Raw genomic sequence first — 16150 nt, 5'->3', positions numbered from 1 at the left:
TGAAAAAACTGGGATTTATGAATTTGTCCACAAACGATTTCTCTTACTATTTGCCTCCAACTCATCTTTTGAGATGAAATCACATTCAAATATTTGATCATTAGCAAGAATAAACATTATAGCATTCGCAAAGATAAGGTTTTTTATGCAATAAAGATGGTTCGGCCGGCGATGCAACTTACAAAGCCAAACACCAGCAGAACTTCTGCACAAAGTCGTTCCCCAAATCGTCGAGGAACGCCGTCGTCGTCTTCGAGGGACAGGGTTAGACAGAAGAGTGGAAGTGTACCTCCCAGGCCGCCCCCAAGTGCTGGGAGGGGAAGGGCCGGGCCCTCACATCAAGATCCTAACAACAATAGCCATAGTGAAAGAAGAAGATCTGCACCAAAGCTTGTTGCAGATTTTGGCAAAAGTAGGTGAAAACGGAAGACAATGTCACATCCTACTGGACAAACTGGTGTTGCAGTGGGTGTTGGCAAATGAATAATCTCTGAATATGTCTCTCATTTGAAACACATCAGGATTTGACATAGGACCCAGTAGCATCCTATTCCTACTTTGCAGTTGTGTATTTTTAAAACTTGCTGCAGTACAGTGTCGACTGCTGGTGAAGACGATGTTACATCCCTGATGTTCTGACCCACAAGTGAGGGTTTAAAAGTCTTCTTAAGACACATTTGGCTTCTTAAACTCTTTGTTCTCTTAACAGTCAAAGCAAATTTCCAAATCGGACTTCGTTGCACAATTTTTCATCCTTATGCCTATAGGCCATCCAAAACTGGTCCCTGCCTTTTTTCATCAAAAGGCGAAAATACCCTGCCCTCTTAAATCCTGGCAAAATGAAACATTTTTCATATACAGTACATTTATGTTCTTCTTTCAGGGAAAAGAAGATTTCGCCCTGGAGTTCGAGCACTTGCAGAAATCCGGCATTATCAGAAGAGCACAGACCTTTTAATTCGAAAGTTGCCGTTTTCAAGAGTGGTGTGTATCATTTTCAGTTTATAAAGTGTTCAATCAAAGGAATCTTTCCAGTCTGGGCTTCATTTGAACTTGACAGAAAGTCTTGCTGTCATCACTGAAATGAATAAGTTCAAGCAACAGATCTGTGCCCAGTAACCATAGTGGTCAGCTGGCAGTATCAGAGGTAGTTTCTGCCTCACCTTTTTTTTAATTTCACTTTTTGACCACAAGATTTCTATGACAGTACCGATATATCTTTGTTTAGTACAGTGTCATCCCATATGAAAGGGCCTGCCAGCTTTAGCTTATATGTAGGACACTCGTTACTTCCAAACTCCTAACTCTGATGCCAGACGCCTGGCGAGATGGCAGTTTGTTCCCAATATTTAACTAGCTGGCGGCTAACCCACTGGCCACATCGAAAAGACATTACCAGCGGGCCTCGAACCTTCCGACGTTCTGTTCACAAGGCGGACATCATAACCACTAGGCCATCCGATAGGTTACATACATATACATATACAAATAGCATTTATATAGCGCAAAATCCAATTAGAAAAATTGCTCAGCTGCGCTTATCAAAAACACTGTTCAAATAGTTTGGTTTTTAATCTTCTTTTGAACTCGCCGACGGTGAAGGTTACATTGAAGAATAACAAAAAAAGCTGCAACCTTTGATTAACATGGGAAACTGTTATTCCTTACCTTTCCAATGTGTTATTTTTTCCTGCCAATACATGTACTTATTTCTCTGTAAAACCTTGCAATGTTTGTTTCAGGTCAGAGAAGTTGCGATGGAGTTCTACTCCACTGGTCCGTTGATGTGGCAATCGATGGCTATCCTAGCCTTACAGGAGGCTGCAGAGGCCTACTTGGTTCATCTTTTCGAGGACGCAAATCTCTGTGCTTTGCATGCAAAACGGGTGACACTTATGCCACGGGATATTTATCTGGCTCGAAGAATACGAGGCAGAGCAGACGGCATCGGATTTTAGGGACGGACAAAACACGCTGAAGACCGTTTATGTTATTTTGCACCCAGCAATTGTAGATGGTTGACAGTTTTAAAGGGAAACTATAGACTGTGAACAAGGTGGGCCAGATTAAGTTGTAGACTGTGGTTGTCTTTACTACATGTATATCACTGGAGACTGTTGGTTACATTGCCAACCTGGGCTGTTTGTGACCCCAAGTGTGCTAGAGAACTACAATGCTTGAATGTACGCATTGTATGTACATGTATTACAAGACCAAATAACAGGGAATATTTCAACCACCTTGTAAAATTAGACCACGTTCCCAAACTACAGTGAAACCTCCCCATTAAGGACACCCTTGGGACTGACATATGCTGTCCTTAATAGAGAGGTGTCCTGATCAGAGAGGTCAAATTGAATGGAAACAACCACTTCGAAGTATTTCTATATGTACTTGTAGGATATACATGTAATGTACATATTGCCCTCTTTTATACAAAATGGCTATCATTGAGCTTGTTGTGTTTATTCCATTTTAGGCAAGTAATGAAGAACTGCTATGAGCAGTTCCACTTTTAAAAGCATGTTTTTATTTTTAAGTCCTCTGTTGCATGGTGGTTGAAAAAAAGTGATTCATATGTGCGGCAGGTGCAGATATCTTATATTTTATCCTTTGATCAGTTGCAATACAGATGCAATGAGTACCGGTTCTCACTCATGAAATTTAAATGGAACGGTATCAGCTTTGATAGTTTTGCAGTTAGACACGTGAAAGCCAGGGCAGAAAAGCCACAGCCCAAACAGGCAGGGTGTAGCATCCTGCTTTAAAGTGAAATGCATTGGCCACTTGTGAAGAAAGGCAGGGGGAAGAGCCCGGATAAAACACCAGGCATTGCTTAGGGAAACCAGAGAACCTTGGAAAAAAATCACGCCCGGTAGAGCTGACCATGCTTGGTGGGGCAGTTGCTCTCAATAAGTCAGTTTAAAATAGAATGTTTGGCTGGAATCTTGCATAACGGGAAATAATTTCCTTTTGTTGGCATTTTCATTGAAATGATTGTCTGTACATATGTGTCTATATTTTATATTGTATTAATAAATAGTTCCATTATAACCAATTTTCATGAATTCTTGCGTCAGTTATGATAACCTAATACCATTAGTCCATGGGAGACCATTTATGATAGAGCAGACATCGTCACAACCAAGCGGGCCATAATAAAAGAAACAGTGAGTGATATGAATAAAGACTAGCAAATGCTTTTATCTAAAACTCCATGTACATTTACACTAGGCCTTCTGTACAAAATTGAAGTAAAAGCATTTGCTGCTTTATTCATATTTGCAAATAACACAACCAAGCAATCCATATGGTTCTGGGAGAAGACTTGAAAGAACAGATTATGTCACAACCAAGCATTCCATATGGAAGACAAAATAGACCATGTATGTCACAACCATGCAGTTTGTATCAACCAGCGTCTGAATGATATGACAATAGTACATATACATGCATATCTAAATTAATGAGGAAGAAATGGCCGCATTGTTTCGATAAGATTTTTTTCATACTTTTCTTTGTTTCAGTTGATAGATATAAGTGTGATTATGAAGATGGTTTGTGTTACTGGTCACACGATCCAAGTGGCGACTTCACCTGGTCAAGAACAAACGGGCCTACGAGTCGGCCAATGATAATTTCTCATTTCAATGATTTTTGTGTTGGAATATTTTCTGTCAAAATATCTAAACAACGCACACAGCTTACATGCATTTATTGCACATACATGTACTTAAGATTTCACCTTTGTTGAACATGTGATACTACAAGTGGCTGCGCATGGTGGCGTGCAGAGGTATTATCCCCTTGACCACCTTATCTTATGCCAAAGTTGTCCCTTCAAAACTCTCTTCACCACCTGTGGACTTACAGCCTAATCTACTGTCAAGATATCCGCTTGGATGCAGCTTAGTAATGCAGACTATCTCTGTACAGACAGACTAATCAAACAAGATTATAAATCTATAACTTCAATCATGCATGTAAAGAAGGTGTATTGTCATTACTTCTAATATCATTTAGTATTCAAGGTCTCAAAAGACAAAAAAGTCATTCGTTGTGGTCAATACGTGTATACATACATATATACATGCAAGAGATTATATGAAAGAACAGACAATGTCACAGCCACTGCCAGGCAGTCTTATTTTTTTGGAGATGATGTTGTAGGACAGACCATGTCACAACTTAGTCCATACGGGAGACGATATGACAGAATAGACTGTCACAACCAAGCTGTCCTTACGGGAGATGTGATGACAGAACAAATGAAACATTGTCGATTCCTTTAGGGTCAAGGGTTAAACAAACAAAACCCATCCAAAAAATAACACACATAATTCATGATATTGAGCTATTTATTATGTACAAGTACCGTACCATTATATTTATCATAACTGTACACGATATAAATTAGATTATACATCAGATGACGAAGCTAGTTGTTCCCCTTGGTGACAAAAATGATGTACAGTAGAACCTCTCTACTAAGGATACACTTGGGGCCAACAAATGCTGTCCTTAATAGAGAGGTGGCCTGATTCGAGAGGTCAACTTGAATGTAAATAACCAATTTGGGACCAAAACTACTGTCCTTAATAGAGAGGTGTCCGCTTAGGGAGGTTCCAGAGGTACTTGCCTACAAAACCAGCTGTACAAAGACAAAGAACAGCTCCAGAGAAGCGCGGAGTTGATCATCAGATCGAAGTTGACTGTCTAGTGAACGAGAAGAAGAAGATCGAAAATTTTTACAGAGTAACCTTAGGGTTTTGGCACACCCCATATATATACTTCATTAGTATGTGGACAAATCACGTCACACCATTTGCGATATCGTGCCATGCGATATCCTTTAATATTCTATTGCGTTATTCTGCCGATGATGCCAATGAGTTTATCATCAGCTGAACTTGGATGTCCACGGGATGGGAGACACTGGGTGATATGAATAAAGACTAGCAAATGCTTTTATCTAAAACTTCATGTACATATACACTAGGCCTTTCAGTACAAAATTGAAGTAAAAGCATTTGCTAGTCTTTATTCATATCACCCATTCATTCACCAAGGTCACTACAATATTATCTGGTCTTGGACTATCTACTTATTTAACTTCTTCAGCGTTCGCTCGGCACTTGGAGGTGATTTCCTCCAGGGAGTATTCCTCCTCCAAGGCAGGATGAGCATTTATGCGCGACACTACGGTTATGCACCAATTGAATTTATTGGCCCAGTGAATCCGACTTCGGCGAGAGGTTTAGGCCACGCAGCAACTCCTGTTTCTCACTTGGTGGGGTCTGTAACCTGCCCTCGCATAGACACCAGATACAAGGAACCTCTGTTTTAAGTCTCATTCAAAGGACTGTGAAGAGCTAGGAATTTTAATTCCTCGAAAAGCAATGCCGGTTCATCCAGGAATACAATCCTGGGTTCTCCCGGGCCCTATTGCGTGGCAGCCAGCAGTGTTAACCACTAGGCTACGAAGCTATCTCACTTATATAACAAAACTTCACCTCATCTCTGAAACTTTGCCACCTATCACATTGAAAGAGTACTATTTATTTTCATGCCCTATCTACTCTTCAAAATCTCTTTGTGAATTAAGCACAACTGTGACATTATTAAACTCCATGAACATTATTGGAGTGACATGAGACTGTAGGAGTTCTAGCGCCTACTGCTACAGCCAGCATGACAAGAGTTGTCCTTATGATGGGGTATCCTCTATAATCAAGGTCACACCAACTAAATTCCAAGTTTAACAGAATTTTCAACTCGGCAAGTTCATGCAATTGTTCTGAAGACATTAGCCAATCTGCACTTTTCAATTTGGACTGTAGAGTTTCTAGTATGGTTAGGAGGTACAATGATAGCCCTGATACAATTATAACTCGTGTGCATTGATGTGTACAACCAACACTTTTCAACGCAGTAAAGCCTATAATTGTACCACTGTACTTTACATTACAACAATTTTTCCCCTCAAAATGGCTGTTTGTGTTTGCCATTGAACTTTTTTTCCCTTCAAACATCAAAATAAAATAGTTGTGCTACTTAATATCTTACAAACTTGGCAATAGGGCTAATTCTGATGAACAGAAAAGAAGATTTGGTATTGCCTGAGGGGTCCTCTTAAACTTGACTGAAGCTGAGAAGGACATCCTTTTTTTGTTGGGCCAACAAATGGGTTAACCTTTTCCATGTGGCTGGAGAACACAATTCGCCCAACTTATCTTGCCCATCCTCAGGTTGGCGAATAATATTCGTCGAATAATTCCTTTATCTAGACAGTTTTTGCACACATTATCATAAGGTTGCACCCAAACTTCGAACTGTCCCTTGGTAAAATTGCTCGCAACATTTCCTTTCCATAGGACAGAAACAAGTGGATTAAAATGCCTTGTATAACTCAGCTTCGATCAACTTTGAGACCAGCCCTTACCCCATCAGGTACTTTAACTGCTACCAAAGGTGTGTCTCGTGCTGCGGCATCCGGACCACCCCGACCCCACCTCCCAACCGCCTGTAATTCATGCCGCCGTAGAGCTTCCAACAGTTCTGCTCCGGGTCATACACCTCGATTGTCTTGAGATACGTTGTGCCGTCGAAACCTCCTATCGCCATGAGCTGTCCATTGACGACAGCGAGGCCAACCTGTGGAAAAGAAAGGATTACAATCGGATGATGCACACCGTAGACAACCTGCTGTAGAACACAAAGTTTTTGCAGCATAAAATATTCACGAGCGCCAAACAACTGACAATGGAGTTCCTACATGCAGAATTTCCCAGGATTTCTCAGAAGGGGGGTGCATGTCTTCATCCCCAGAGGAACTGTCTCCACGAGGCACTCCATCAATAGCCCCATCACTATGAAAAAGACTGTAGAAGATTGTTTACAATGTATTGGAATAAGACCGATTCCATTGAAGCCGCTGCCTATTGAGCTACGATCGTCAGCGCGAAATTTAAAATTTGAAAGATTTGAAATCTGAAATTTAAAATTTGCGCCTAAAAGCGTGGTTGGCCGTTTGCGTCTTAAGGATCTTGATAACGGCGGTATCGAATAATCGCCGAGACATTCATGAGTGCAACATTACTGGTTTCTGTTTGTGAATCAGACTAAACATAGATCGCGCAGGCCTAGCAAACGCTTGGAATCTTCTTTGACGAGGTATTGAATGCCTTTAGCCCGGGTAACTCAAGGAGTATATAATTATAACTGCTTCAAAATCTTCCGAGCGCACTCACCCCACTCCGCCTAGATGTCATAGCCACTACCGGTTGCCACGTGTTCGTGGGTGGATTATACCGCTCTGCGCTGCTCAGCTCTGTCGCATCGTCTCGGCCCCCGACGGCATAAATCATATTATTGTAGACAGCGACGCCGAGGTGTTTCCTACGTGTTCCCATAGGGGCCACCGACGTCCACCGGTTGGTGCGTGGGTCATAACGCTCAACTGAAAAGGCAGAGATTTAGAGGAATCAGTTTCAAAAGAGTTGGCGATTACTTAGAAAGTATTATGCCACTTATTCCTGATGGTTAATGATAAATATGTTGATGTGAAATGAGGCCCAAGCAAACCTTTATTAGCGCCTGGTTACCTAAAATAAGGCCTAAGTTGGGCGCTAGAATTAGCGCCAGGTCATTACTAGGCCTATTCCTCTTTGACGTGATAACACACTTAATTCATAGCGCAATCATCAGGACCTACAGAACCTTTTCATCAAATCATATACAGTAGAACCTCTCTATTGAGGACACCCTCGGGACTGACAAGTGCTGTCCTTAATAGAGAGGTGTCCTGATTAGAGAGGTCAAATTGAATGGAAACAACCAATTTGGGACCAAAACTAGTGTCCTTAATAGAGAGGTTGTCCTTATTAGAGAGGTGTCCGCTAAGGGAGGTTCTACTGTACATTAGTACATGTACAATACATGCAGCTAACATCACAGTACTTCTGAGATACCGACCTTGTCAGCGCAGAAGTTCGTACGCCATTCACCATGAATGCATCTACATACATGCACAAGCGTGGCTCCTACACACTTCGTGTGTTCAGGAAATCAGCCACTAAGGTCAAGGCATTACTCGCCCCAAAATAGACATGAATGAACCATCTGAGACTACTACGGGCGCGTGATAGGCACACGAATCGATAGCGTTTCACTCCCACTACGAACGTAACTCTGTATAGTAATTAGGTGGGGTGGGTTCAATCATTGGGCGGACTTAGTTAAGCCTTACACAGACTTGGTGCCACCTGAATGGCTCCTGACTCCTGTGAATCAGTTCTGAAATCACCTGAAACCTGAAAGAGCAGTTTTTAGCTTCTTGGTCAAAAAGCTTTAAAATATCTACCCCCGTTACATATCATTTAACTCGAGCTCAAATATTTCATGATTCAGATGATTATTTCTCTACTTTTACAAGTACAGTAGAACCTCTCTATTAAGGACACCATCGGGATTGAAAAGCAATGTCCTTAATAGAGAGGTGTCCTGATTAGAGAGGTCAAATTGAATGGCAACAACCAATTTGGAACCAAAACTAGTGTCCTTAATAGAGAGGTTGTCCTTAATAGAGAGGTGGCCGCTAAGCGAGGTTCCACTGTACCTGTATTGAGGGGCGACGTGCCGTCACTTCCCCCGACTGCGTACAGGAATCCCTGCAGCACTGCCACACCAACACCCAGTCGTCTCGTACTCATTGACGCTACTTTAGCCCAGCGATTCGTCTGAGGGTCATACCTGGCAATTATAAAGACATAAAGCTATATACCATTTACCTCTATTCAAAGGACACCCTACGCACTGATAAGTACTGTCCGTAATGGAGAGGTGTCCTGATTAGATCTCAAATTGAATGGCAACAACCAATTTAGGGCCTAAAACCAGTGTCCTTGTCAGAGGGGGTGTCATTATTAGAGAGGCATCCTTATAAGAGACCCAGGGTGTCCTTACTAGAGAGGTGTCTGCTCAGGGAGACTGCCTTTTCCACTATATGTTCATCTGTACATTCATTTATCAAATTGGTAAAATTCTCAACCTTGTAATGCACACTTTAACCTCACAATCTGGCCAACATATAATGGGACAACCGACTCAAATACAAATTTAAGATATTTAACGAATGGCTACGGCCTTTGTGGTCTGGCACATTCAATCCAAAATCTTACTTTTCGACGAAATTGAGACAAGAGACGCCATCCTGACCTCCAACAGCATACATGAAGTTGTCAAGCACGGCGACGCCCACACTGGTCCTGCAAGAGCTGGTCGGGGCAACATCGCTACTCCACTGATTTGTCTGAGGGTCGTACCTGAAAACGGAGGCAATTTCATTAGTCTAAAACTGGTGGCCTCTCTGCCCTCCATTGGTGTTGGTATGGGTGATGACGATATATCGTTGTTCATGTCTTGGTACAATATAGGGTGCGCGTTGGCACAACGTTTGAGTGTCAATCCTGTGATCGTGAGGTCTCGGATTCGCTATCCGGACAGTGCCACTTTGTAACTTGCTACTGAGTTGGATGTCCTTGCGTGCGCTAGATTGTGGCTGCCCTTGGTTTCTGATTCCGCTGGGTAACAATGTGTGCGATTGTAGAGCAATTGAGACAGTAGACAGCACAGTGAAAAGCGCTACATTTGTAAACAAGATAAGAACTCACTACCGACTACTGCTATTATCAGTATCATTATCATTACCTCTCAATACTGTTCAGATAAGACTGTCCATCATGGCCTCCGACAGCGTACAAGAGGTCGTTAAGGACCGCCACGCCCACACCACAGCGCCGTTTACTCATGGGTGCAACCATGCGCCACTCGTTTGTCTGGGGGTCGAACCTCTCAACGCTCGATATTGCATCTCCACTACACCAGCCTCCAACTACAAACACAAAGAAATCATAATTTAACCCTTTCATGACATCATTTATTTCATCCCTTACCTCGCAGTTAAAAGAATTCAGGCCTAGCCCAATACATGGCCTATGGTCCTTAAACAAAGCCCACTCACACCTACATAAGGCCTAAATTTCCATTGTTCTACAGTTTTATCAAACAGTTATCATGACAAATCTTGATAACAATAACCCCCATCAAATGTCTTCATGGGGGTCCCTAGGCCTATACTGGCAAGGGCAAATTAACGTCAATTCTCCGCCTCTGAACCGGCCACTGCAGAGTTTGGTGATAGAATTGGAGAGAATGACCTTTGCCCCTGCACCACCGAGCGAATGACCGTCAACCACATCCTGACAAAATGGCCAGAACTAGCCGCCCGAACAACCTTACGGTGACCAGGATGAATTACGACAGATGACAGCATCCGTCACCAGAAAACGACTGTCTATCTGATGTCAATAATACAGAAGAAGATTTCACCTTCTTATTGTGAGTAACGTGTACAGCATGCCATGCCACGTGTCTCCTCAAGGGTGACGTGCACAGTATAGGCCTATAACCTACGTACAGCTTTAGCAGAGAGTCAATTTGTTTCTTACACAGGTATAAACCCTGGGTTCTCAAAACTCATGCTTTCGAAACCACAAATGACAACATCAATCATGAATTGAATTTTTCTCGGCAATACTAGTTATATGCATTGCCAAAGATCACAAACAAGGCCACCCGTGACAGCCTCAGACAAGAACACTCATTGTGACTGTCAATACAAAAACTTATAAAACATTTAAGGGAAGATTACATGTAAACTGTGAATGGAAAGACATTTTATTCACTCATAAGCGACTTTGAAAAAAAGATGGACTGGAGAATGAATCATACATGTACATTTAGACAATGCTCTCATAGTTACTATAGACTTAGGGTGTATAATTGGAACTGTATATATATGAACACTCAGTTACTGGTTACTTCTAAACTACTTCTGAACATAAGCAGTGACTACCCACGCTCTGGATTCATATTATAATAATTCGATAATTTACTGGAAATTGGTCAAACTTGACATAGTCCTTCGAGTGCAGAATGATGATGATGATTATGATGATAATTACTACTTTACAACTAAAACCTCTCTGGAACCCAACGAAATGAATATGACAGAGAAACTTCCAACTGACCTGCAAACAGTACTTCTCCACAGCGTATCGGTTTGCGTGGCCGGGTCCTTGGTCCTTGCATCAGCGGTCGCTCTTGGGGAAGCAGAAGATAATTTTTGGCTTCGTCCACTAAATCTCGGCACGATTCGTCCGTTTTGACCAACAGTTCAGATCCAACTACGCCAACTAGAAACTTGGGGCTCATCAAGGGCAACCGCACATGTTGAAGCACCTAAAAATATAACAAGGAATTAACACAGGAGGCTCATGAAGGGCAACTGAAAGTGTTGAAGCAACTGAAAATATATGGAATTAATATGGGAAATGTTGAAACACCTTAAAATATTACGAGATAATAATACGGAAAACTTGGGCTCAGCAAGGGCAGCTAAATCTCTCAAAGCACCTAAAAATGTAACATGAAATTAACACAGTGCTGTCCTTAATAGAGAGGTGCTCTGATTAGAGAGGTCAAATTGAATGGAAACAACCAATTTGGGACCAAATCTAGTGTCCTTAATAGAGAGGGTGTCCCTAATAGAGAGGTGTCCGCTAAGGGAGGTTCCACTGAACAACTGAGCTTACCGTGGGCAAATGCAGCCGCCGTTCCAACATGTTGTACTTGACCCAGCCCATGCACGCATTGAACACTTGCTCCTCATTCCTGACATTCAGCTCATCGCTGGATATAATATCGACCAGCTGATTGACGGGAAGAAGCTGAAATTCTTCACTCTCCATTACCTGAAACAAAAAAACAAATGTCATAATGAAATGGCCAGGGGCCATGTGCTCACTTATTGAGAATGAGAGATGAATCAACCTTTTCAAAGAAGTTTGTTTGGGCACTGACCAGTCATGCGTTGCACCTAGAAGAAATGGTCACAATGGCTTAGGGGATTGTCCGACGTAGGCTTAGGCCTTCTGACGTGTGCGCAATTGACTTGTTGGGGCTCTGATTCGACTTCTTCGAAAAGGCCTATATGATTACTATTGATTAGTACATGTACATGTACAACCACTAGCTTCAGTTCAAAATCGCAATTATGAATTTTCAAGATAACTGCCTACATGTACACTGTCAAGGCCAGAAAGAAGGTAATACCACAAAAGTGAACATATATTTGAGCATATTGCCAAAGGCCACAGGTGAGCCCGTCGACTGTCTACGTTACCAGTAGGTCAAGTTGCTCATCATACGATGCAGTGTGAGAATTTTAAAATTGCACCAGACGACCTATCAAAAACTCAAACGACATCAAAAATGAATAAAGACTAGTGTTTACTAATTCTTGATGACATTGACATGACTTACATCTTGAAAATTGTGCTGTGTGAATTTGTCCGCTAGCCTCAACAGGTCCCTGCAGGCATGGGTATCTGCAAACGCTCGGATCCCCAAACAATTTGACGGGTCCAACTGTCTCTTTAAGAATTCACAACACACGTCTTGAATTTCGGCCAACTGTAATAAACACGCCGCTGGAAGTAAAGTCTGTACGTTAGACTCCTCCACGACGATATGCGACGTGTAACAGAAGTCTATCAATAGCTCCATCGCAGCTTCGTCAATATCCCGAATTGTGACCTCCGTCTGTCGACTCTCTGCCAACTCACCCGTGAACATGGCATGGAAATAAGGACTACATGCCGACAAAATGACTCGGTGGGCGAAGATTTTCTTGAGTCCAACTATGAGAACGACATCACAGAGTTCTCGATGTTTTCGTAAAATGTTTATGGCGTCGAGCATCAGACGCGGATGTTTGTCCGACTTGTGGGATAGTCGGTTTGGGACACATGGCGTGTGCTCTGATGGAGAATGAGGGTTACGGTTTGGAGAGCAGGGGGATGGCTGATCCATCGGTGTTAACGGCGGCTCCATCGTGACCGTCTATGATACGAGTTCTGCTCTCAGAATTGATTCATTTCATCCAATATCAAATGGTTTTTGAGACTTCCAGTACTGAAGTGTAAAAAGAAAGGCATACTTATACTAGAAGTACAATAGAAAACAAAACATAAAATGTGCACACACTTTCTTTATCTTTTCAACCGAACCTGGTCTACTCCCTACTACATGTACACTCACTCCGAATGCAGTGGACTGGCCTCCTCCATCGAGGAAGGACAATCAGGATGACGAAATAAGACTGCATATGTTCCGCGCTAATTACCGATTAGCGCCATCTTAAGATTGCGCTGCGCATTCTTAGGATCGGTTAATTGCGCGGCAATCTCGAGATCGCGCAAGGGTGAGCGTGCGCTTTTTGCCGATTGCGCATTTTAGAGATGATGATACTTTTACATGTTCAGCTTTGCATTGCCATTGGTAGCTTTATTTTTCACCTAATTTTTTGCTACACCAACAGTCACATTACTGTCATGTGACTGTCTATGGGATGCTGAAAGTAAATTAATTTAATACCGGCCAAAGTTGACTGTCGAGTGGTTAATTTGTATTTTGTACCTCAGGCCATGGAGGTATTATTAAGATAACTGCAGGCCATGGAGGTATTATTAAGATACCTCCATGCTCAGGCATTCGTTTGAGAAGGGAGACACTTAGGCCTACATGTAAGGTTTTATGTTATCTTCTCATTATAAATACTGTTTTATATTTCAGGTTATCCCCTAACACAGCTTGCTGATGGACATCCAACCTGAGAGCAATGCTTTTGAAAATTAATGATTGATCAAGTACATTTGGTTGTAATCTTGCATCCGGATTTACTTAATGAATAAAGAGATACATCTAATAACTAAGATTTTATTATACGTTTATAATTATTTTATTTATAATAACATCCCAATAGTATTTACATTTCCTTGATATATATGATTACACAATACAATGTTTATGATATTTACACTTACAGTCGCACAATATTGTCATGGAACATAGTTTATTCACCAATTAATGATAATTGATAATTGGTAATTGGTAATTATATGTAAATTAGCGTTCTGTCATAGTGATCATTTCACCAAAAATTATCAATGAATATTAATCATGATAATTAGTAAGTGCTAAAATTGGCTTGTGTCAAGTCAAATATGAACATATCATCATCTCAGAAGCCTAATTAGCAGTGGTAGGTAATTAATGCAGCCATGTCTTTGATAATGTGAACAGATCTCACTACGACACTTTGACCAATATTTTATACTGACCATCATCTCAGAAGCCGCTAAGGCGGCCATGCCTTTAATAATGTGAACAGATCTCACTACGACACTTTGACCAATATTTTATACTGACCATCATCTCAGAAGCCGCTAAGGCGGCCATGCCTTTAATATGTGAACAGATCTCACTATGACACTTTGACCAATATTTACTGACCATCATCTCAGAAGCCTAATTAGCAGTGGTAATTAATGCGGCCATGCCTTTGATAATGTGAACAGATCTCACTATGACACTTTGACCAATATTTTATACTGACCATCATCTCAGAAGCCGCTAAGGCGGCCATGCCTTTAATAATGTGAACAGATCTCACTACGACACTTTGACCAATATTTTATACTGACCATCATCTCAGAAGCCGCTAAGGCGGCCATGCCTTTAATAATGTGAACAGATCTCACTATGACACTTTGACCAATATTTACTGACCATCATCTCAGAAGCCTAATTAGCAATGGTAATTAATGCGGCCATGCCTTTGATAATGTGAACAGATCTCACTATGACACTTTTTGACGAATATGATATGACTTACTCTCCACAAGGGACGACATTTTCTTTGTCACCAAAGGTGGGATTATAGTCTAATGAATAACGTAGGGGACAACATTTTCTTTCGCACTAAGTGTCCTTTATTCACATTGATGATTATGAACGGCCCCTTACCCCGGTGTAATGTTTTTGAGTGTTTCTGTTTTTGAGTGTTTCCCCTCATTGTTTGGGAACGCTCAAAAATAGATTGACGAGTTTTTCTGTGTATCCCTCCTATTGAAAAGTCATGGTCTCTCTAGCTGCCTATTGTTTGGAAACACTGAAACATGGGGAACAACCACAGATGTTACACCGGCCCTTACCATAAATCTAACAATCCCTGAACAATCATTGAACAATAGAACGAATTCTACTACTATAGTTTTACCTGTTGTTGTGGGACAAGGGAGACTAGTGTCTCGTGACAGTAGTACGTAGGGGACACCATTTTCTTTCACACCAAGTTTCCCGTCCTCGTTTTCTTTTAACATTGCAGAAGTTGATGGGACTTTTCACAAAATTCAAGCCCATGATCCGTGCGGAAGATTATTGTTGGAATGGCAACCCATAGTTCATATATTTCATCATAATTTATGCAGTCTGATGTTGCAAATTCTCGGAGAGAACACAATAAGTCAGTTATATTATTTGCAGGACAGTCATTCATCATTCGTTCATTGGCTCGCAAGACCCCCCAACTCCCTTGCGCGATCTCGAGATTGCCGCGCAATTATAGGATCCTAAGAATGCGCAGCGCAATCTTAAGATAGCGCAGATCGGTAAAATGCGCGGAACACATATACTGATATAGGAGTCTACCTACATCTCATGACATGCAGAGCCTAATTAAATGCATTGCATGAAACTCAGGTGAAGAATAGGTTCATTTTTGCTGTTTTGGGGATCTTTTTATGCAACAAAAAACGACTTGTTCAGCATTTATCAGGGCAGATAGAGTGAAATTGTAGCACAAAAGTCTTTAAAATACACACAACATTTGAAGAACGGTCATACCAGGTAATTTTAATAGTCCAAATCAAATAAGCCAAAATAACTCTGTCCTTCCACGAATTGTCATACACTGTGTACATCATGTACACGAACTTCCAAAAACGTCTAAAACGTTTTTTCATTGGTCAAAAATATATAAGGGACATCTAACGGAAATTGTTCTAACTAATTGAAAGTTCTAAATTCACCTCGGAAGCTAAAATGAGACTTGAAATAAGTGCAAACTACATCACTATGTCTACAAAACGGCTGTATTCTGCGTTTCTGGATAGTTTAGTCCTTATAAACTTGTAATTGTATCAAAATGGGTGGGAAATCCCTCTAGCAGGCGCTTGTCGATGTCAGC

At 41.4% G+C, this 16150-nt stretch overlaps 1 protein-coding gene across 3 annotated transcripts; it reads right to left on the bottom strand.

Annotated features, from left to right (window-relative positions):
• Positions 1-4340: 4340 nt before the first annotated feature.
• On the bottom strand, positions 4341-15885 carry LOC135501189 (kelch-like protein diablo). Of its 3 annotated transcripts, none has more exons than XM_064793103.1 (9): positions 15808-15885; positions 12385-13035; positions 11655-11813; positions 11091-11301; positions 9709-9892; positions 9180-9323; positions 8618-8751; positions 7251-7459; positions 4341-6654 (listed from the first exon to the last, which is right to left on the bottom strand). In XM_064793103.1, the coding sequence occupies exons 2-9, from the start codon at positions 12952-12954 to the stop codon at positions 6463-6465; spliced, it is 1803 nt and encodes a 600-aa protein (XP_064649173.1). In that variant the 5' UTR covers positions 12955-13035; positions 15808-15885; the 3' UTR covers positions 4341-6462. The 3 variants fall into 3 exon arrangements, with proteins under 3 accessions (XP_064649173.1, XP_064649175.1, XP_064649174.1); XM_064793105.1 differs by lacking the exon at positions 15808-15885 and adding an exon at positions 13247-13359; XM_064793104.1 differs by lacking the exon at positions 15808-15885 and adding an exon at positions 13162-13280.
• Positions 15886-16150: the final 265 nt, after the last annotated feature.

Source organism: Lineus longissimus, chromosome 17, assembly GCF_910592395.1.
Source record: "Lineus longissimus chromosome 17, tnLinLong1.2, whole genome shotgun sequence".
Taxonomy (NCBI): Eukaryota; Metazoa; Nemertea; class Pilidiophora; order Heteronemertea; family Lineidae; genus Lineus; species Lineus longissimus.
Note: the sequence above shows the minus strand (reverse complement) of the source record. Positions and strands in the feature narration are given on the sequence as shown.